Source organism: Festucalex cinctus, chromosome 10 (genome assembly GCF_051991245.1).
Source record: "Festucalex cinctus isolate MCC-2025b chromosome 10, RoL_Fcin_1.0, whole genome shotgun sequence".
In the NCBI taxonomy this organism is placed as follows: domain Eukaryota; kingdom Metazoa; phylum Chordata; class Actinopteri; order Syngnathiformes; family Syngnathidae; genus Festucalex; species Festucalex cinctus.
Genome location: NC_135420.1, coordinates 2319022 through 2342500, shown reverse-complemented (window position 1 = coordinate 2342500; position 23479 = coordinate 2319022). Strand labels below are relative to the sequence as shown.

The following is a 23479-nucleotide window of genomic DNA, read 5'->3' as shown; positions in this document are numbered from 1 at the left end:
GTTCCTATTGTTTTTGTAAAAATTATTATTATTATTATTAGGGCCCGAGCAGCGACCGCTGCGAGGTCCCTCTTGTTTTTGTAAGAATTCTTCTTCTTCTCCTTCTTCTTCTTCTTCTTCTTCTTCTTCTTCTTCTCCTTCTTCTCCTTCTCCTCCTTCTCCTCCTTCTCCTTCTCCTTCTCCTCCTCCTCCGTAAACGATCGCATTTTTGAGGGCCTAAACATTTACGAAAACTCACCAAACTTTGCAGTCTCTTCGGGCCCGGCGAAAAATTTGATATTATGTAGTTGCCATAACAATGCGACTCTATAGCGCCCCCTAGCGTAGAAAAATAAAAACCAATCCCGGCCCGTTTGACCTAGAGCTACGAAAATTGCCAGGCACGTGTAGCACCCCGAGACGCACAAAGAAGTCAGTGGAAGCCATTTCCTAAAATGTACAGGAAGTGAGCTATGAATTTTTGAATGTCCAATTTTGGCCCATTTTGGCACATTCACTGTGGTCATACTTTTTCCCCCCTTTGCAAATATTTTTCAGCCAGTTGACTTCAAACTTGCCATGTATCATCTCAAGACCCAAGACAACAACTGGGCAAAACATCTTGACTTTTTGGAATACTATATGACAGGGGCGGGGCATCAAATATTGCCTTTAAAATTTAATTTGTCCAGAAAGACAAAATGCTGAATAACTCCCATGAACAAGCTCCAAAAAATCTCAAACTTCTCATGCAACTTAATAGTCACGGCCTGAAAACATCTATATGATACAATTCTGTTATATATATATAGCGCCACCTAGTGGTGACAATAAATGTCATACTTTACGTTTTTAGCTACTGTGCCAAGCTCTTTGAAGGGATCCAGGTGAAAATTGGTCAGACAAGCCTTAAGATGTTGCCCCACACCGAATATTGTAACTTTTCGCCAAAGGGCGTGGCCTCTACGGTGCCGCAAAGTCTGGTAATTTTTCGTGGTAATAAAAGATGCTTTTACTTGACCCAGGTAATCCTATCTTCTCAAAATTTCACACATTTGATGAGAGTCCAGCTCTTAAGACATCTACGAACTTATATTTCATCTTACTGATAGCGCCACCTTCTGGCAATTTTTTTTCTTACGATTTTTCTTCAATGTTTTTCTCCAACCACATTAACTGCACCTACCTCATATTTGCTCAGATGAGGGTTTCGGTCTTCATGATGTCACAACACGAAGTTTGTGATTTTTCGCGAATCGCTGTGGGCGTGGCTAAGCGCTGATCGCCAAGAAAACAACACCAATTTTGAGGGCCTAAACCGGCACAGAAACGCATGAAACTTGGCACACACATCTGGCCTGGCAAAATGAGCGATATTTTATCCTGGATTGTGCTATTTTTTAAAAAATGACTCAATAGCGCCCCCTAGAAAATTTTAATGAAGCAGCCCCGATAGTACGTTTAAGCAAGATCTACGAAAATTTTTAGGTGTATGAGGGAGCCCAAGACCTACAAAAAAAAGTCTCTTGGACCCATATGCTAAAATGAACAGGAAGTGAGCTACGAATTTTTGAGTGTCCCATTTTTTACGATTTTAGCACATTTACTTACTTTGGCCCACTTCTCCTACACGTTTCATCCGACTGACTTCAGACTTGACCTGGGCTATGTCAAGACCTGAGCCAACTACAGGGAGAAAAATCTTGACTTTTCTAAATACTAAATGATGAGGGCGGGGCATCAAAATTTGTGTTTCGCAATGAAAAATTATATGCTTAATAACTCTCCGGTACATGCTCCAAAAAATCCCAAACTTGACATGTATGTTTATAGTCAAGGCCTGAAGCTATCTCTATGACAACATTCAGTTATATATGCAGCGCCACCTAGCCCTTGAGGCATGAAAAAAAATACCCCACTTACGGTATTTTTACAAAAATTGTAAACTCATTCTCAGTGTGATCACGAAGTCATTTATGAATATTCTTTTACTTTCCACCACTCAAAATATTCACTGGCATCAGACCTAACCAAACATACATATTTTTGTTATTTAGTTTTATGTATTTTTGCTAGCCTCTACGGACATTAAAAGCAATATCGTGAATGAAGGCTATGCTTAATAACTCCCAGGTACATGCTCCAAAAAATCCCATACTTGAAATGTATATTTATAGTCAAGGCCTGAAGGTATCTCTATGACAAAATTCAGTTATAAATACAGCGCCACCTAGTCCTTGAGGCATAAAAAAAAAATGCCTCACTTACGGTATTTTTGCAAAAATTGTAAACTCATTGTAAGTGTGATAACTAAGTCATTTATGAATATTCTTTTACTTTCCACCACTCAATATGTTCACTGGCATCAGACCGATCCAAACATACGTATTTTTTATTTAGTTTTATTTTTTTTTGATCGCCTCTATGGACAATAAAAGCAACATTGTGCAATGAGTAAGAGCGATGATGTGTGTATATATACTTTTACAAAAAATACCAATCAGGGCAACTCATTGCCTAAAAATAAAAAAAGACGATTTTTGCAGATCTTAACAATCACCAAAACCCATTGAGCTTGACACACTCATCACACCTGGCAAAAAAAAAAAAAAAAAATCCACATGTTTATCATGCCATTTTCAAAGAAATTCTGCTTCCAATGTGCCAGTGCCCCAATGTGCAAGTACCCCAACGTGGCCCGGGCTGCGAGGGCCCTTTATAGCTGCTCGCAGCTCTAGTTAGGGCCCGAGCAGCGACCGCTGCGAGGTCCCTATTGTTTTTGTAAAAATTCTTCTTCTTCTTTATTCTCCGCAAACGATCGCATTTTTGAGGACCTAAACATATACGAAAACTCACCGAAATTTGCACACTCTTGGGGCCCGGCGAAAAATTTGATATTCTGATGTCATAACAACGAGACTCTATAGCGCCCCCTAGCATAAAAAAATAAAAACCAATCCCGGCACGTCTGACCTAGAGCTACGAAATTTGGCAGGCACTTGTAGCACCCCGGGACGCACAAAAAGTCAATTGGGACCATGTAGCAAATATGTACAGGAAGTGAGTTATGAATTTTTGAATGTGCAATTTTGGCCCATTTTTGCACATTCACTGTGGCCATACTTTTCCCCCCTTTGCAAACAGTTTTAATCCCATTGACTTCAAACTCGGCATGTATCATCTCAAGACCTGAGTCAACTGGGCAAAATATCTTGACTTTTCGGAATACTATATGACGGGGGCGAGGCATCAAATATTGGCTTTAAAATTTCATTTGTCCAGAAAGACAAAATGCTTAATAACTCCCATGTACAAGCTCCAAAAAATCTCAAACTTCTCATGTAACTTAATTTAGTTTATTCATTTTTTTCCTTTCGGACACATTACAGTTTACATCAATCACATCACATCATTTGCAACATTGACATCCGAAAGAAGGGCTGACGGGTAGAAGCCGAAGCTTATTCGAGACCCGTCCCCATCGACCCATTACTATAACGCATCAATCATATACATTATTTAGAATATTCATTAATTTTTATCGTTATCCATCCCATACTATCCCAGACACTGCTCGCTCAGTTCATCTTGAATGTCCGTGTGTAGATTGTGGCTAGTCCCAGTCATTTGGAACTGGTGAGTCGGTCCCCAGACGCCACCAGCAAGCCCACCCCGCCAGGCGAGCAGCCAAGGAAAGCGCAATTCTTCTCTTTCACCAGTAGGGTCTTCGCTGACCTCGGATCAGCTTTCACACATGTTGTGCTTTCCAGAAGAGTAGATCGGCTTGCATTCGGCCCATTGCTTTCAAGCAATTTCAGCACTCGATTCTGGTCAGGGAGCACCACTGGTTGCTTGCATGTTGTGGGTCTGATGACTCCTGTGCGCTGCCCAGCCTAGCTCACCCAGCAGAGCGGCCTACGCCAGCTGCATTCCAGGAACCAGACCACCAACCCCCATTTTGCGTATTGACAGCAGATTCATTGGAGCCACAATACAGCCTTATCATGTAGCCTTGACTGTTAGAACAAATGTCCAAACGGAATTCGAGCCAGACAATATTTAGATTCAAACGGGAACAGCAATACATGTTATCAATGCAGGTGTATAAACAAGAGTTAGCCTTGGCAAAGTCAGCAAATAATCATATACAACTCCAGCTTTGGGTAATTAGTGATGATGATGTTGTTGTTGTTGTTGTTGTTGTTATATTGTGAATTACTGTTGTCTCTCAAGCGCTGCCAATTCCTTAGCTCCTTTCACGATTCGTGTTTTTAGTTGACCAGAGTTATCTTTAGTTTGAATAAAAATTCGGCAGTCTTTTGTCCACGTGCTTTCGATGAGTCCATTCTTTCTCATTTGTCGAGCCTTTTTGGCGATGTTAGCATTTCGTTTGGTGAGGTTTTCGTTGATGTAGACATGTTTCCCACGAAGCTTGTGACGGTCTCTCAGAAGAGCAATCTTTTTCTTTCTGTCAACAAACCTGATCAGAACTGCCGGTGGTCGTGTCCCTCCAGTTGGAAGCGAAAAGCACATCTGAATGTGCGCAGGATCAACAGTTAATCCCAAATCTCTGAGTTGAAGTGTCACTTGCTGTTCCACAGTCTCGTTCCCTGAATATTGGTCAGAATCTTCCGTGCTCGTGCTAGCCGCAGCTCTCAAAGGGCCACGGCACGGCTTGATCTTGATACCGGTGACTATCACATCGTTGATACGAAGATTTTGTTCCAAATCATCCACTTTTTGTTCCAAGGCAACAATGCGTCGATCTTTTTCCTGTGTCTCTTTCTTCAATTGCTGTATTTCCTGAAGAAGTGGCTCAATGCTCTTCTTCATTTCAAGTAATTCGGCAACCATTCCACTGAGTTTTTTAAGAGAAGATTTTATCTCCTCAATCTCGTCAGCTCTTTTTCCGCCAGGCATTCTGCAACAATGTAGTTAAAAATCCCAATGCAAAAATCAACAAGTAGTTAGATTCACGAGCGAGTGCAGGAGCAAGTACAGATGCGTCCTTCCTCAACAGATGCGTCCTTAAATTAATAGTCACGGCCTGAAAACATCTATATAATAAAATTCAGTTATACATTTAGCGCCACCTAGTGGTGACAATAAATGTCATACTTTACGTTTTTAGCTACTGTGCCTAGCTCGTTGAAGGGATCCAGTTGAAAATTGGTCAGAAAAGCCTTAAGAAGTTGATCATGCCCCCCACCGAATATTGTAACTTTTCGCCAAAGGGCGTGGCCGTTACGGTGCCGCAAAGTCTGAAGATTTTTCGTGACAATAAAAGTTGCTTTAACTTGACCCAGATGATCCTATCTCCTCAAAATTTCACACATTTGATGAGAGTCCAGCCCTTAAGACATCTATGAACTTATATTTCATCTTACTTATAGCGCCACCTAGTGGCAATTTTTTTCTTACGAATTTTCTTCAACATTTCTCTCCAAACACGTTACCTGGACCTACCTCATATTTGCTCAGATGAGGGTTTCGGCCTTCATGATGTCACAACACGAAGTTTGTGAGTTTTCGCGAAACGCTGTGGGCGTGGCGAAGCACTGTTCGCCAAGAAAACAACGGCGATTTTGAGGGTCTAAACATGCACAGAATCTCATGAAACTTGGCACACACATCTGGCCTGGTAAAATGAGCAATATTTTATTGTTGTTTGTGCTATTTAAAAAAAAAAGACTCAATAGCGCCCCCTCGAAATTTTTAATGAAGCAGCCCCGGTTGTACGTTTAAGCAAGAACGACGAATATTTTTAGGTGTATGAGGGAGCCCAAGACCTACAAAAAAAGTCTCTTGGACCCATATGCTAAAATGAACAGGAAGTGAGCTACGAATTTTTGAATGTCCCATTTTTGACGATTTTTGCACATTCACAGGGGGCAGACTTTTGCCCACTTCTCCTATACGTTTCATCCGACTGAGTTAAGACTTGACCTGGACCATGTCAAGACCTGAGCCAACGACAGGGGGAAAAATCTTGACTTTTCGAAATACTATATGATGAAGGCGGGGCATCAAAATGTGTGTTTCGCAATGAAAAATGATATGCTTGATAACTCCCCGGTACATGCTCCAAAAAATCCCAAACTTGACATGTATGTTTATCGTCAAGGCCTGAAGTTATCTCTATGACAACATTCAGTTATATATGCAGCGCCACCTAGCCCTTGAGGCATGGAAAAAAAAATACCACACATACGGTATTTTGTACAAAAAATGTAAACTCATTCTAAGTGTGATAACTAAGTCATTTATGAATATTCTTTTAGTTTCCACCACTCAAAATGTTCACTGGCATCAGACTTATCCAAACATATATATATTTTTATTTATTTTTGATAGCCTCTATGGACATTAAAAGCAATATCGTGAATGAAGGATATGCTTAATAACTCCACGGTACATGCTCCAAAAAAAATCCCACACTTGACATGTATGCTAATAATCAAGGCCTGAAGGTATCTCTATGACAACATTCAGTTATAAATACAGCGCCACCTAGCCCTTGAGGCTTATATAAAAAAAAATAAAAAATACCCCACATACGGTATTTTGTACAAAAAATGTACAATCATTCTAAGTGTGATAACTAAGTCATTTATGAATATTCTTTTAGTTTCCACCACTCAAATTGTTCACTGGCTTCACACCGATCCAAACGTATGTACGTTTCCATTTTGTTTTATTCATTTTTGATTGCCCCTTTGGACAATAAAAGTAACATTGTGCAATGAGTACAACGAGCGATGATGTGTATATACACTTTTACAAAAAAATACCAATCAGGGCAACTCATTGCCTAAAAATAAAAAAGGACGCTGATTTTTGCAGGTCTTAACAATCACCAAAACCCGTTGAGCTTGACACACACACTGGCAAAAAAATATTCTACATGTAAACGTTTATTATGCCATTTTCAAAGAAATTTTGCTTCCAAGATGCCAGTACCCCAACGTGCAAGGACCCCAACGTGCAAGGACCCCAACGTGCACGTACCCCAACGTGCAAGGACCCCAACGTGGCCCGGGCTGCGAGGGCCCTTTATAGCTGCTCGCAGCTCTAGTTATTAGGGCCCGAGCAGCGACCGCTGCGAGGTCCCTATTGTTTTTGTAAAAATTATTATTATTATTATTATTATTATTATTATTATTATTATTAGGGCCCGAGCAGCGACCGCTGCGAGGTCCCTATTGTTCCTGAAGGAATTCTTCTTCTTCTTCTTATTATTATTATTCTTTTTCTTTGTTATTATTCTTTTCCGCAAACAATCGCATTTTTGAGACACTAAATGTGAACAAAAACTCACCAAACTTTACATATACAGGCGTGGCGAAAAATTTGATATTTTAAAATCGCCATACATGATAAAAGAAAATGGCTCTGTAGCACCACCTACAGAGGTTAAACGGATCCCTGTCCCGCTACGATTGTCCTACGGCTACGAAAATTGTGTGGCACCTGTAGCACATCCAGATGAACAAAAACCTCTTTGATAGGTGTACACTAAAATAGACAGGAAGTCAGGTATAAGTATTTGAATGCCCAATTTTGGCCCATTTTTGCACATTTACAGGTGTCATACTTATGCCCCCTTCTCCTACACTGTTAACTCGATTGACTTCAAACTTGGGCTGTACCATCTCAACACCTGGGACAACATCATGGTAAAAAATCTAAAGTTTTTGACATACTGTATGATGGGGGCGGGGCATCAAATTTAAAGTTTAAAAATTCTTACTTAACTCAACTCAACTCAACTTTATTTATTAAGCGCTTTAAGAACAGGCGTTGCTGTATACCAAGTGCTGTACATAAACATCAGTTAATACATTATACATCAGTGAACAAATAAGAAGTAGTGAATAAAGAGATAAATAAATACAAAAATAAGCAGACTAAACTAAACGTCAAACTCATCCACACCACAAAACACCAAGAAAATGTCTCATTTTGCACCAAAAGCCAAAGAATACAGATGTGTTTTAAGACGTCTTTTAAAAGAGGATAACGAGGGGGACTGCCTAATATTTAGTGGTAGGTCGTTCCAAAGGGAGGGACCGGCAACCGCAAAGGCTCGATCTCCTCTAAGCCTCCGCTTAGCCCTCGGTACATCCAATTGAGTCTGGTCTGCTGATCTGAGGCACCGGGCAGGTGTGTAGGGGTGCAAGAGCTCGGCGAGATAAGGTGGGGCAAGACCATTGAGAGATTTGAAAACAAATAGAAGAATCTTAAAATGGATTCAAAATTTCACGGGCAGCCAGTGAAGAGAGGCCAGAACAGGGGTTATGTGTTCCCTCTTCCGGGCACCAGTAAGGAGACGAGCAGCAGCATTTTGGACAACCTGGAGGCGCTGCAAGGAGGACTGGCTGATCCCAAAATAAAGTGCATTACAATAATCCAGCCGAGATGTAACAAAAGCATGGATTACCATTTCTAAGTGCTGCTGAGATAGGAGATTTTTTACTTTAGCCAGCTGTCTAAGATGAAAAAAGCTGGATTTGACAACAGCGGCAATTTGCTGGTCCAGTTTAAAGTCACTGTCCATCTTGACACCCAGGTTTGAGGCTGTTGGCTTCAAATACTGTGCCAGAGGACCCAAGTCGGCAAGATGAGAAGAGCCGCTGGGACCAAAGACCATAACTTCTGTTTTCTTCTCATTGAAGTTCAAGAAATTTAAAGCCATCCAGGCTCTGATTTCTTCCAGACAGGACAAAAGAGGGCTCAATGAGAAAGCGTCCTTTTTACTGAGCGGGACATAGCTCTGACTGTCATCCGCATAGCAATGAAAAGAAATTCCATGTTTTCTAAGGATGGAGCCCAAGGGAAGTAGATACAATGAAAATAGAATGGGGCCTAACACAGAGTCCGCCATTTTGATTTAATTTGCAATTTGCATTTTTTAGGCCGTTTCATAGGGGTCTTATTTTAATGAACTCCTCCTACAGAGTTTATCCAATCGTCTTCAAACTTGGTGTGATTCATCTTAAGATGTTGAAGATGAAAAGTTATTGAAAGCTTTTTATTTCGCCGCACGCTGTTGCCGTGGCATGCACTTTTTGCAAAGGAAAAAAAAAAATCCTTCTTAATGAAGAATTCCCAGTTGTACAAAGCAGCTTGAGCTACAAAAATTTGGAGGGATATGTAACAGCCCACGATGTACAAAAAAAAGTCTTTGGGTGTCATGTGCTAAACCCAACAGGAAGTCCCCCAGGGGCCGGGCATCACATTTTGAGCTAAAAAAAAAAAAAAAAAAACAACTCCTCCTCTTTAACGAAGTATTCCCGTTTGTACGTTTCACCTAGCGCTATGATAATTTGGAGGCATACATATGAGCCCACGATGTACAAAAAAGTCTTTTGGAATCATATGCTAAACCAAACAGGAAGTCCGCCATTTTGATTTACGTTGGGATTTGTAGCCATTTTTTGTGGCCTTTTTTAGGGGTCTTATTTTCACGAACTCCTCCTACAAAATGTATCCGTCTTCAAACTTGATGTGTTTCATCTTAAGATGTTTAAGATGCAAAGTTATCGAAAGTTTTGTATTTTGTCGGACGCTGTTGCCAGAGCGATGCATTGTTTGCTTTTTTTTTTTTTGGTCTATACATGTGCGAAAACTCATGAAACTTTGCACACACATCAGACTTGTCATGAACATGAATATTTTAGAGATTTCTTGTGCAATTTGCAATAAATGGCTCAATAGCGCCCTCTAGACATTTTTATGAAGCATTTCCGATTGTATGATTATGTTAGATTTGTGAAAATTAGGACAGATACCTATCAGCCCAAGACCTACAAAAAAGTATAATGTTACCATTTGCTCAACCTAAGAGTAAGTCCGCTATTCTGATTTTATTTTGGGAATTAGGCATCATTTTTGGCCTTTTTCATGAAATTTTGCACACACAAGGCATGGAAAAACATTTACATTTTAAATGGTCCTTGTTCTATGTAACAGTACCCCGAAGTGCAAGTACCCCAACGGTGTGCTCAATAACGACCCTCTATACATTTTTATGGAGCATTTCCAATTCTGATTGACCTAGGTTTGTGAAAATTGGGAGGCATACCTATCAGCCTAAGACCTACAAAAAAGTATTTTGTAGCCGTATGCTAAACCTAAAAGGAAGTCCGCCATTTTGATTTTATTTTGGGAACTTCACACCATCTTTGGGCTTTTGATGGAACTTTGCACACGCAAGGCTTGTCAGAAACAATTTAGAAGGTCCTTGTCCTATTTGACAGTACCCAACGTGCCAGTACCCCGACGTGCAAGTACCCCAACGTGGCCCGGGTTGCGAGGGCCCTTTATAGCTGCTCGCAGCTCTAGTTCTTCTTCTTCTTTATTCTCCGCAAACGATCGCGATTTTGGGTACCTAAACATTCACGAAAACTCACCGAACTTTGTACACTCCTCAGGCCCGGCGAAAAATTTGATATTATTAAGTCGTCATAACAATGCGACTCGATAGCGCCCCCTAGCGTAGAAAAATAAAAACCAAGCCCGGCACGTTTGAGCTAGAGCAACAAAAATTGGCAGGCACGTGTAGCACCCCGAGACGCACAAAAAAGTCTATTGGGACCATGTAGCTAAAATGTACAGGAAGTGAGCTATGAATTTTTTAATGTCCAATTTTGGCCTATTTTGGCACATTCACTGTGGTCATGCTTTTTCCCCCTTTGCAAACATTTTTCATCCAATTGACTTCAAACTTGGCATTTATCATCTCAAGACCTGAGAGAACAACTGGGCAAAACATCTTGCCTTTTTGAAATACTATATGACGGGGGCGGGGCATCAAATATTGCCTTTAAAATTTCATTTGTCCAGAAAGAGCAAATGCTTAATAACTCCCATGTTCAAGCTCCAAAAAATCTCAAACTTCTCAGGCAACGTAATAGTCACGGCCTGAAAACATCTATATGATAAAATTCAGTTATACATATAGCGCCACCTAGTGGTTACAATAAATGTCATACTTTACGTTTTTAGCTACTGTGCTGAGCTTGTTGAAGGGATCCATTTGAAAATTGGTCAGAAAAGCCTTAAGATGTTGATCATGCCCCACACCGAATATTGTAACTTTTCGCCAAAGGGCGTGGCCGCTACGGTGACGCAAAATCTGAAGATTTTTCGTGAAAATAAAAGCTGCATTAACTTGACCGAGATGATCCTATCTTCTCAAAATTTCACACATTTGATGAGAGTCCAGCCCAAAAGACATCTATGAACTTATATTTCATCTTACTGATAGCGCCACCTAGTGGTAATTTTTTTTCTTACGAATTTTCTTCTACGTTTTTCTCCAAACACGTTAACTGGACCTACCTCATATTTGCTCAGATGAGGGATTCGGCCTTCATGATGTCACAACACGAAGTTTGTGAGTTTTCGCGAATCGCTGTGGCCGTGGCTAAGCACTGTTCGCCAAGAAAACAACGGCAGTTTTGAGGGTCTAAACATGCGCAGAAACTCATGAAACTTGGCACACACATCTGGCCTGGTAAAATGAGCAATATTTTATTGTTGTTTGTGCTATTTTTACAAAAATGACTCAATAGCGCCCCCTAGGAATTTTTAATGAAGCAGCCCCGGTTGTACGTTTAAGCAAGATCTATGAAAATTTTTAGGTGTATGAGAGAGCCCAAGACCTACAAAAAAAGTCTTTTGGACCCATATGCTAAAATGAACAGGAAGTGAGCTACGAATTTTTGAATGTCCCATTTTTGACGATTTTTGCACATCCACAGGGGGCAGACTTTTGCCCACTTCTCCTACACGTTTCATCTGACTGAGTTAAGACTTGACCTGGACCATGTCAAGACCTGAGCCAACGACAGGGGGAAAAATCTTGACCTTTCGAAATACTATATGATGAAGGCGGGGCATCAAAATTTGTGTTTCGCACTGAAAAAGGATATGCTTCATAACTCCCCGGTACATGCTCCAAAAAATCCCAAACTTGACATGTATGTTTATCGTCAAGGCGTGAAGCTATCTCTATGACAACATTCAGTTATATATGCAGCGCCACCTAGCCCTTGAGGCATAAAAAAAAAATACCCCACATACGGTATTTTGTACAAAAAATGTAAACTCATTCTAAGTGTGATAACTAAGTCATTTATGAATATTCTTTTAGTTTCCACCACTCAAAATGTTCACTGGCATCAGACTTATCCAAACATATATATATTTTTATTTATTTTTGATAGCCTCTGTGGACATTAAAAGCAATATTGTGAATGAAGGATATGCTTAATAACTCCACGGTACATGCTCCAAAAAAAATCCCACACTTGACATGTATGCTTATAATCAAGGCCTGAAGGTATCTCTATGACAACATTCAGTTATAAATACAGATAATATTTTGTACAAAAAATGTACACTCATTCTAAGTGTGATAACTAAGTCATTTATGAATATTCTTTTAGTTTCCACCACTCAAATTGTTCACTGGCTTCACACCGATCCAAACGTATGTACGTTTCCATGTTGTTTAATTCATTTTTGATTGCCCCTTTGGACAATAAAAGTAATATTGTGCAATGAGTACAACGAGCGATGATGTGTATATACACTTTTACAAAAAATACCAATCAGGGCAACTCATTGCCTAAAAATAAAAAAGGACGCTGATTTTTGCAGGTCTTAACAATCACCAAAACCCGTTGAGCTTGACACACACACTGGCAAAAAAATATTCTACATGTAAAGGTTTATTATGCCATTTTCAAAGAAATTTTGCTTCCAATATGCCAGTACCCCAACGTGCCAGTACCCCAACGTGCAAGTACCCCAACGTGCAAGGACCCCAACGTGCAAGGACCCCAACGTGGCCCGGGCTGCGAGGGCCCTTTATAGCTGCTCGCAGCTCTAGTTATTCTTCTTCTTCTTCTTCTTCTTCTTTATTCTCCGCAAACGAACGCAATTTTGGGTACCTAAACATTCACGAAAACTCACCGAACTTTGCACACTCCTCAGGCCCGGCGAAAAATTTGATATTCTGACATTGTCATAATAACGTAGTGTCTATAGCGCCCCCTAGCGTAGAAAAATAAAAACCAAGCCCGGCACATTTGAGCTAGAGCAACGAAAATTGGCAGGCACGTGTAGCACCCCGAGACGCACAAAAAAAAGTCTATTGGGACCATGTAGCTAAAATGTACAGGAAATGAGCTATGAATTTTTTTATGTCCAATTTTGGCCTATTTTGGCACATTCACTGTGGTCATGCTTTTTCCCCCTCTGCAAACATTTTTCATCCAATTCACATCAAACTTGGCATTTATCATCTCAAGACCTGAGAGAACAACTGGGCAAAAAGTCTTGCCTTTTCGAAATACTATATGACGGGGGCGGGGCATCAAATATTGCCTTTAAAATTTCATTTGTCCAGAAAGAGCAAATGCTTAAAGGTACACTCAGTATTATACAGTGGCATCTAGTGGTGAAATAAAAAGTCATTCATTTAAAAAAAACAAATGTTTGTGTTAGTAGTAAGTAAAAAGAATGTTGTATCGCATAAACATACTTTTTTAAAATATAACGGTAAGTATATAAATCACTAATTATTTTACATGACCGCGCCTCACCTGCTAGTGTCCGCCATGTTTCGCCGCCATGTTTCTGCTACGGGTGCAGTCAACGACAAATTTCAGCGCTCCATTTCTTAACGCGTTTTTGGAACGCCTTTGCAGACGCACTTCCGGTTTGTATGGCGACCGCATGTACACGAAGAAGAAGAGTTTCCGGTCCCCGAAGAGAGCATTATCAAGCATCACAATTGCTTTGGGAATTTATTTTATTTCAGCGCGACAAAACAAGAGTTTATATTGTAGCCGCATTTGCCAGATGGAGAGAAATGAGGAACAGACTAGGTTTGGGACGTGCCGGTGCCTTCGACTGCTTTCTACTTGACCGGTAAGTAAGAGTACATTTGTGTTTACGTTTTGAGAGCGAGAGAAAAAGTATACACCGTACTAATTAATACGATGTTCGTACCTTTGTTTTACGATCACTGTAGCTGTTGATTAGCAACTCCGCACCACTCGAACGATTTCGTTATGTAGCTACTTGCTTTGGAAAAAAAAAAAAGATTCCCGCTGGCACGTTATATTTAGAGTAAATGCGCAAGTTATTGTGTAATGTAATGTAACTGTGATTTCGGAGGTATATTTGCCCATAACTTCAATGGAGAATCTAAAGCATACTGTATTAGTGGAGGAGTTGAAAATTATTATTTTCGTTGTGGTTGGTGAAAATAGTGTTCTCGAAATTAATTTTCGGCAGGGAATAACTTTCTGGACTTAAATGCTGGCTGTACCGTAAGCACTGCTTGAGTCTGAACTCTCTCACTCAAGTGTGTACTGGTCCATTGTGTAATTGGGTGCACAAGAATTTACAGGCTGCTACGTTTTACACGGAAACTCGACAAGCAAGCAGCCTTTGCATATTCTATGCAGTCAAGTTACTTTTATCTAGCTAATACAATGTTTTGGGCCCAAAAACTAAAGATCTTACCTCTATTTTGGGGGCTTTGTTGGAAAGTTGGTGACATATAGTAGTATCATCAATTATTTTATTTTATAATTTTGTTTTTGTTTGTGTCACACTAGATCAACAGCCAAACTTGAGGGGTTCCAGAACCATATTCTGATGTATACAAGCATTCATGCACCGTTTAAATACATCACCGACCTGCAAGAAAAAAAAATATCAAGGGGAGAGTCAGCAGCCAAATTGGAATGCCCCGAATGAGGACACTTGAATGGAGGACCCCAGAAGGCTTCGGTGTTGTACCACCAGTATCTCCACCTACCATATCTGAGCTGCAACAAACTGAAGTCAGCCGACGTCTTGGAATGTCATTTACATATGGACGGCATTGCACACTACATTAACTTTTTGTGTGAAGCAATACGGAATGGTCACATGTACAAGCACCACTTGTTTTACACAGGACCTGCTGACCAGGTGTCTGAAGCCATGGAGTGACTCCTCCCTCACTTTCCTCAGCAAGCCTTTGAAGAATATGATATCATCGTTGGTGGGAACATGCCCTCACTCCATAACATGTACTTGTGCAGTCAAGGAGCATGTAAAACTTAATAAAACCAGCAAACATTGAAGTGACTTCATTTTTACTGCAGTCTGTTCACACAATCAATGGACAAGCCTTCCTTAATTTTGACCCAATAACATCATAGAGTAGGCGAAAAGTAGTGTTACAGATCATACTATGTGTTCGGGAGAGTTTGAGGAATGTTGCAATGTTAATGGGGGACAATGTCAGCACACACACACACACACACACACACACACACAAAAAAAAAACATCATGGTATTGAGTTAATCAGATATTTTAGCTGTGTACAACACATACCTGCTCTGTAACACTACTTTTGGCCCAAACCTGTATGTCTATTTTCCATATTTTGACATGCACAGCGTATTGGTAAATTTCTGGAACAACTGCAATTCATGTAGCTCATTATATTCTAACAGCATTTTTTTTTTTTTTGGTTAATATGTTCATTTCATGTAGACTTTTATTTTACTTTATTTTATTTATTCATTTTCATGTACTGTACCTTACATTCATTGGCCAATGAAGAATTCCTTGTCATTGCAAGCATTTATAATAATTCTCCAGGCTTTTGATGTTTTACATCTCTAGTCATGTAAAATAGTGTTAGGTTAGGTGTCGAATGAACACTGCATGTTTACGCCAAAGGAAATAGTATTTTTTAGTTATTCAAAATGTACAAATTAACACACAACAACAATATACAAGTTATACAAACTACAACAAGAAGTGTCAGACATGGACTAATTATATGCCAGGTAAAAAACCTTTGTATTGTCCTCGAGGATCTGGGAAAGTGTCACTTATTTGCCACAAGTCCACCAAGGTGCTGCAGTCTGGGATCCAGGTACAGGAAATCATGGTGGTGCTGATGTGTCAGCAATGTGTCAAAAAGTATTTCTTGGTGTCAGTCTATCAGCTGGACTTGGATATCTTCATGTTCCTCCATGGTCATTTCCTGTACGAGTCTCTGCAAGAAGGTAACAATTGTATGTCAGATGAGGTACCAAACAATGAACTGAAAGTCACTGAGCCAATGAATTACATTATTACATGAGCAAGACTATTTGTGAAAGCCATGTAAATTCCTGCACATCGAAGTACAAGGAAGCTGTTGTATCTTCAATCAAAACTAATTAAGTTGCTTAGTGATATTTATTAGGTAAAATTGTTCAATATGGTGACAAATCGATATCTGAGTAAAGGGTTTCAAATGTTTTTGTAAGCAGCACTTTTCTGAGTGGTTAGTAGCAACAAGACATGGGGGGAATTACGAGTCTGAGTTGCAGATGTGTAGTTCAGTTTACACCATTATTTTTGTACGATATACTAAACAATTCAGCAAACGATGTAATCTAAATACCACATATTCCAAGCAAAGGTATGTTTTGAGCCATTCACATGCATGCTCGAATGGAATTATTTTTCCATGATGACATAATTGTACGTTACGAGACACCGCGTTCTCTTCCTCGTCGTCTCCCTCGCCCCCTCCTCGCCCTCTTTGAGATGGTCCACATGTCTATAAAACATAACATAACTGTGTGTTCTCTGTTGCATGGTTTAGTTGCACTAACAAATATGAACATAGCCATTATCATTAGCTGACGTACAGTATTTCCTAACAATGCCGACAAAAATATTAATTCTGAAATTAAATGACTAAATCACAAATATTGGGGATCTGTACAGTATGTCTAACAAATGCAATTCACTTACGTCATCACTCGAGGGAATACCAGAAGTTGTTTGCGTTCTGTTCCGGTGAAATTGGTGGTAGGCTGTTGAAGTAGGGTCTCTCTGGGACGCCGTAGTTCGTGTGCTTAAAATCATTGCATTATCTTGTTTGACCGATAGATGGCGGTCGTGAGCTACACACTGTGGCTTTAATAACTCCCATGTTCAAGCTCCAAAAAATCTCAAACTTCTCAGGCAACGTAATAGTCACGGCCTGAAAACATCTATATAATAAAATTCAGTTATACATATAGCGCCACCTAGTGGTAACAATAAATGTCATACTTTACGTTTTTAGCTACTGTGCTAAGCTCGTTGAAGGGATCCAGTTGAAAATTGGTCAGAAAAGCCTTAAGATGTTGATCATGCCTCACACCGAATATTGTAACTTTTCGACAAAGGGCGTGGCCGCTACGGTGACGCAAAGTCTGAAGATTTTTCGTGACAATAAAAGCTGCATTAACTTGACCGAGATGATCCTATCTTCTCAAAATTTCACACATTTGATGAGAGTCCAGCCCTTAAGACATCTACGAACTTATATTTCATCTTACTGATAGCGCCACCTAGTGGCTTTTTTTTTCTTACGAATTTTCCTCTACGTTTTTCTCCAAACACGTTAACTGGACCTACCTCATATTTGCTCAGATGAGGGTTTCGGCCTTCACGATGTCACAACACGAAGTTTGTGAGTTTTCGTGAATTGCTGTGGGCGTGGCTAAGCGCTGTTCGCCAAGAAAACAATGCCAGTTTTGAGGGTCTAAACATGCACAGAAACTCATGAAACTTGGCACACACATCTGGCCTGGTACAATGAGCAATATTGTATTGTTGATTGTGCTATTTCTGAAAAAAAAAGACTCAATAGCGCCCCCTAGAAATTTTTAACGAAGCAGCCCCGGTTGCACGTTAAAGCAAGAACAACGAATATTTTTAGGTGTATGAGGGAGCCCAAGACCTACAAAAAAGTTCTTGGACCCTTATGCTAAAATGAACAGGAAGTGAGCTACGAACTTTTGAATGTCCCATTTTTGACGATTTTTGCACATTTACAGGGGGCATACTTTTGCCCACTTCTACACGTTTCATCCGACTGAGTTCAAACTTGACCTGGACCATGTCAAGACCTGAGCCAACAACAGGGGGACAAATCTTGACTTTTCGAAATACTATATTATGAGGGTGGGGCATCAAAATTTGTGTTTCGCACTGAAAAAGGATATGCTTAATAACTCCCCGGTACATGCTCCAAAAAATCCCAAACTTGACGTGTATGTTTATAGTCAAGGCCTGAAGCTATCTATATGACAACATTCAGTTATATATGCAGCGCCACATAGCCCTTGAGGCATGAAAACAAATACCCCACTTACGGTATTTTTACAAAAATTATAAATACGTTTCGCAATGAAAAAGGATATGCTTGATAACTCCCCGGTACATGCTCCAAAAAATCCCAAACTTGACATGTATGTTTATCATCAAAGCCTGAAGGTATCTCTATGACAACATTCAGTTATATATGCAGCGCCACCTAGCCCTTGAGGCAGAAAAAAAAAATACCCCACTTACGGTATTTTTACAAAAATTGTAAACTCATTCTCAGTGTGATAACTACGTCATTTATGAATATTCTTTTACGTTCCACCACTCAAAATGTTCACTGGCATCAGACCTATCCAAACATTCGTATTTTTTATTTAGTTTTATTTATTTTTGATAGCCTCTATGGACGTTAAAAGCAGTATCGTGAATGAAGCATATGCTTAATAACTCCCCGGTAAATGCTTCAAAAAATCCCAAACTTGACATGTATATTTATAGTCAAGGTGTGAAGGTATCTCTATGACGAAATTCAGTTATAAATACAGCGCCACCTGGTCCTTGAGGCATAAAAAAAAAGAAAAAACACGGTATTTGTGAACTCATTGTAAGTGTTATAACTAAGTCATTTATGAATATTCTTTTACTTTCCACTACTCAAGATGTTCACTGGTATCAGACCGATCCAAACATATGTACTTTTTTATTTTGTTTTATTTATTTTTGATAGCCTCTATGGACAATAAAAGCAACATCGTGCAATGAGTACGAGCAATGATGGGTATATATACTTTTGCAAAAAATACCAATCAGGTATCCCTAACCCCCAACTCATTCCCTAAAAATAAAAAAGGACGCTGATTTGTGCAGATCTTAACAATCACCAAAACCCATTGAGCTTGACACACACATCACACCTGGCAAAAAAAATTCACATGTAAAGGTTTATCATGCCATGTTCAAAGAAATTTTGCTCCAAATGTGCCAGTACCCCAACGTGGCCCGGGCTGCGAGGGCCCTTTATAGCTGCTCGCAGCTCTTGTTGCTATTTAGTTTTGGTTTTATTTTCAAATGAACTCAAATGAATTTGTTATAAATGTTAAAGGTAACAGTATTTGAGCTAAAAGTTAAAATGTACATAATGTGCATAATTGTCTTCTTTTTTTTTATTGCACAAGGAATTCTGGTACACACTGCACTTTAATAAAAGTTGAATGTACTGTTATTCTGTTACCGTTCACGTGTCACCATCTTTATTACTAACTTGTATATATATCGTAACAAATTCAAGCTATATGCTAATGATGGTTATATAAGAGTAGCTGCTTGCTTATCAGCCCCTTAAAAATATTGGCCTAAGTCGTCGTCAAAAAAAAAAAAAAAAATGCTGGCTACCTTTGCTAAAATTGGCTACATCCTTAGTTGAACAGATAGTTTATTGTTTTATGTAGATATAATTATATCCCTAAAATGAAATGAATACATAATCAAAATGTGTTTCAGTTTTGGGGGGTTTCTGAGGAAAAAGGGTAGAAAAGACTTTGGGCAATTATTTAAGGAGGCTGACAATCCGATCCGATTAGTCGACTAATCACAACTACTGTATGTGATTAGTCGACTAGCAAAATAGTCGTTTGTGGCAGCCCTAATCTTCAATCCTTCAGTCCTAAAAACTACGGGTGCATCTGTATCTGTGTTCGTTCATTCCATGTCAATTCACAAACCCGTCCTTTTTGGGACTCCAATTACTCCAATTTCTGTATTACACTGTTAGTATTGAGTAACTGTTTTCTATGAAGTTAATTTTTGTTGCTTATATATTTTCTGTTCTTTATTGTTTTCCTTTGTTGTTTCAACTTTGTTTGATACAAAACACAGAATAATGCAAACATTTTTGAAAGCAACAACTGCTCAGACGACTAGATCTCCGAAGGACAAGTGTGCTTCAGGGTTCAGCATAGAGAAGAAATCCAAGCTTACTCCATGGGTTGAAAAATAGTATGTATCAACTACCGAATTAAATTTGTCAAATATATCTTATTCTTGATCTTCCAATACTGCAGTGATTCTCAACCAGTATGCCGAGGCACATTAGTTTGTTGTGAGAGCTTTTAAGGTCTGCCTCGGGAAATTGTCACTTTTACTTGGCCCAAAAAATAACAAATAACACTTCTTTGTTCATCTATGCCAGCGACATATAGAGACAGACAGAACAATTAGATGTCAGAAAGTACATAATTGACACGAGTCATAACATGTATATCCACTTTTTGTGACATTTGGTGTGCTGTAAGATTTTTCAAATTTCATATTTGTGCCTTGACTCAAAGGTTGGAAATCACTGCTATCCAGCATCATGCGTCAATAGCAGATATGTCTAAATCTTGAGATTTTTGGAAGAGTGTTGTGAATATTTTAACAGCAGTACGCAGAATGCTTACTAGATAATTTCTGGCTCTTCATTTTATCGTAGTAGGCCAAAGTGGGTTGACGAAGTCGCCTTTCAGGAAGAAGCCATAGCGGTGCTGAAGAAGTCACTGGAAGGAGCTGATGTAAGTTTGTTGCTTTATCATAACAACATAACTGTTATGTTGTGCACACATTAATTAACTAACATAGCTGCTGTGTTGTGAACACTTTAACCCGTTGTCATTCTTATGTTGAGGCAGCAAAGGGCGGAAATTGGTACTAAAAAGTAACTGATAAGTTACTTTTTTAAGTTACTTTGTCAAAGCAACTAAGTTACTCAAAAAGTAACTGATATGTTACTTATTTTTTTAAGTTACTTTCTCAAAGTGCCTAAGTTGCTTTGACAAAGTAATCAGTAAAGTAACTAGATTGCTTTTTGAGGGGTAATCAGATTACTCTAACTGTGACAACACTGCACGTGACTAATAAACTTTTTAATGAAATGTAATCTCTCACGTTCTCTAAAGCAAAACTTTGAACAGTAAATTGTTTAGCAGCAATACAGAGTCAAAGTAACCATATCCTCAGATATTCGTTGAATATTCATTGCAATTTGAATATTCAATGAATGTTTTCCTCAGTGTTGTCCCATGAAAATATATTGTAACGCTGCACTGGCGGCCAAATTAGCCAGAGCAAACCAGTACACTAGAAAAGTAGATATTAATATATAGTACAATTAGTACGCTAGTTCGTCAGAAGTGCTACGATTTCGCTCAGAAGAGAGTGGACAGGAAACTGAGATTGATTTGCAAAAAGTGTATTAAGTGGGGAAAAAAAACAATTGTCAATACCAAAATGTAATTATGTACAGTAAATATGAACAGACATGATTAAAATAATTAATTCAGCACTTCATCAAATTCATTCAATAACAACACTCCCAAAGTCAATCAGTAACATCCAAAGCCCAGCGTTGGCGAATGCGAAAAGCCCTCAGTCCATCCACAGTTGGTTGGCGACCCACTTCTGGGTCTGATGAGATAGTCCAAAAATGTGTGTGTGCATGTGTAAAAGGCGCAAAAGGGGTTTTAAGCAGGTGGTGGAATGGAAAGAGAATTTGCAGAAGGTTGGATGAATAATAGCCAAGATGTCAAAAGGCGAAAGTGGAGTTGTGGGCCACAAAGAGCCCCCTACCGGCCTGGCAGGAGGAGGTCGACTCTTGAGAGGTTTCATCCATCCATCCATCCATCCATCTTCTTCCGCTTATCCGGGGTCGGGTCGCGGGGGCAGCAGCTTCAGGAGGGAAACCCAGACTTCTCTCTCCCCAGCCACTTCAACCAGCTCCTCCGGTGGGATCCCAAGGTGTTCCCAGGCCAGCCGAGAGACCTAGTCCAGGAGGCATCCGAACCAGATGCCCGAGCCACCTCAGCTGGCTCCTCTCAACGCGGAGGAGCAGCGGCTTGACTCTGAGTCCCTCCCGGATGACCGAGCTTCTCACCCTATCTCTAAGGGAGAGCCCGGACACCCTGCGGAGGAAACTCATTTCGGCCACTAGTATCCGGGATCTCGTTCTTTCGGTCACGACCGACAGCTCGTGACCATAGGTGAGGGTCGGAACGTAGATCGACCGGTAAATCGAGAGCTTTGCCTTTTGGCTCAGCTCTTTCTTCATCGCGACGGACCGATACAGCGTCCGCATCACTGCAGACGCTGCACCGATCCGCCTGTCGATCTCCCGCTCCATTCTGCCCTCACTCGTGAACAAGACCCCAAGATACTTGAACTCCTCCACTTGGGGCAGGATCTCGTCCCTGACCTGAAGACGACACTCCACCCTTTTCCGACTGAGGACCATGGTCTCGGATTTGGAGGTGCTGATCCTCATCCCAGCCGCTTCACACTCGGCTGCGAACCGCTCCAGTGAGAGCTGGAGGCCCCGGCTTGATGAAGCCAACAGCACCACATCATCTACAAAGAGCAGAGATGCAATGCTGAGGCCACCAAACCAGAACCCCTCCCCGCCTCAGCTGCGCCTAGAAATTCTGTCCATAAAAGTTATGAACAGAATCGGTGACAAAGGGCAACCTTGGCGGAGTCCAACCCTCACCGGAAACGAATCCGACTTACTGCCTGCAATGCAGACCAAACTCTGGCAACGGTCGTACAGGGACCGAACAGCCCGTATCAAGGGGCCCGGCACCCCGTACTCCCAAAGCACCCCCCACAGAACTCCCCGAGGGACACCGGTCGAACGCCTTCTCCAAATCCACAAAACACATGTGGACTGGTTGAGCGAACTCCCACGCACCCTCGAGGATCCTGCGAAGGGTGTAGAGCTGGTCCACTGTTCCACGGCCAGGACGAAAACCACACTGTTCCTCCTGAATCCGAGATTCGACCTCCCAGTGAAACTCTAATATGAATGAAATAACCTGACTAGCGTTTTATCATCTATGTTACATATATCATTAAAGTGCTCACTTTTGTGAGATACCGTGTAAGTGTATGCTGTAACTTTCAAGGATACTGCGCTTTAAAAACGTATTTTTGCCCATTACACTTGTGTCGCAAATGTAGCTTCCAAACTTGCTCTTCTACGGTCCACCTGGAACAGGAAAGACCTCTACCATAATAGCTGCTGCAAGAGAACTTTATGGGTGAGTGGTGTGTTTAATGTGTCTTTCAGGGGCAAACAAACATTGCAATTCGCTTTGTGTTGACTGCTGTACTTATCCTGGCGTCTTCTCTCTCCTCTTTACAGTTTGGAGCTATACAAGCAGAGAGTGCTTGAGCTCAATGCCTCAGATGAAAGGGGGATTCAGGTCATCAGAGAGAAGGTCAAAAACTTTGCTCAGCTCACCGTTGCAGGGACTCGGCCAGAGTGAGGACGACTTCAGAAGTTCTCATTAGTGATAGACCGAT

At 40.4% G+C, this 23479-nt stretch overlaps 1 protein-coding gene and 1 long non-coding RNA gene across 5 annotated transcripts in view; one reads left to right on the top strand and one right to left on the bottom strand.

The window, feature by feature from the left end:
* Positions 1-2090, bottom strand: part of LOC144027705 (uncharacterized) — a 54850-nt gene extending 52760 nt beyond the window's left edge. Inside the window, exon 1 of the long non-coding RNA XR_013285514.1 lies at positions 1-2090. This exon is cut by the window's left edge and continues 683 nt beyond it. This is a non-coding gene — a long non-coding RNA (uncharacterized LOC144027705).
* The window catches only part of rfc4 (replication factor C (activator 1) 4), a 152363-nt gene that overhangs the window by 57525 nt on the left and 71359 nt on the right, over positions 1-23479 (top strand). For all 4 annotated transcript variants that reach the window (XM_077535475.1, XM_077535472.1, XM_077535473.1 and 1 more), the window contains 4 exons: positions 20024-20143; positions 20619-20697; positions 23135-23214; positions 23319-23438. In XM_077535475.1, coding sequence (XP_077391601.1) covers positions 20028-20143; positions 20619-20697; positions 23135-23214; positions 23319-23438 — 395 coding nt within the window. In that variant the 5' untranslated portion in view covers positions 20024-20027. The remainder of the gene's footprint in view (positions 1-20023; positions 20144-20618; positions 20698-23134; positions 23215-23318; positions 23439-23479) is intronic.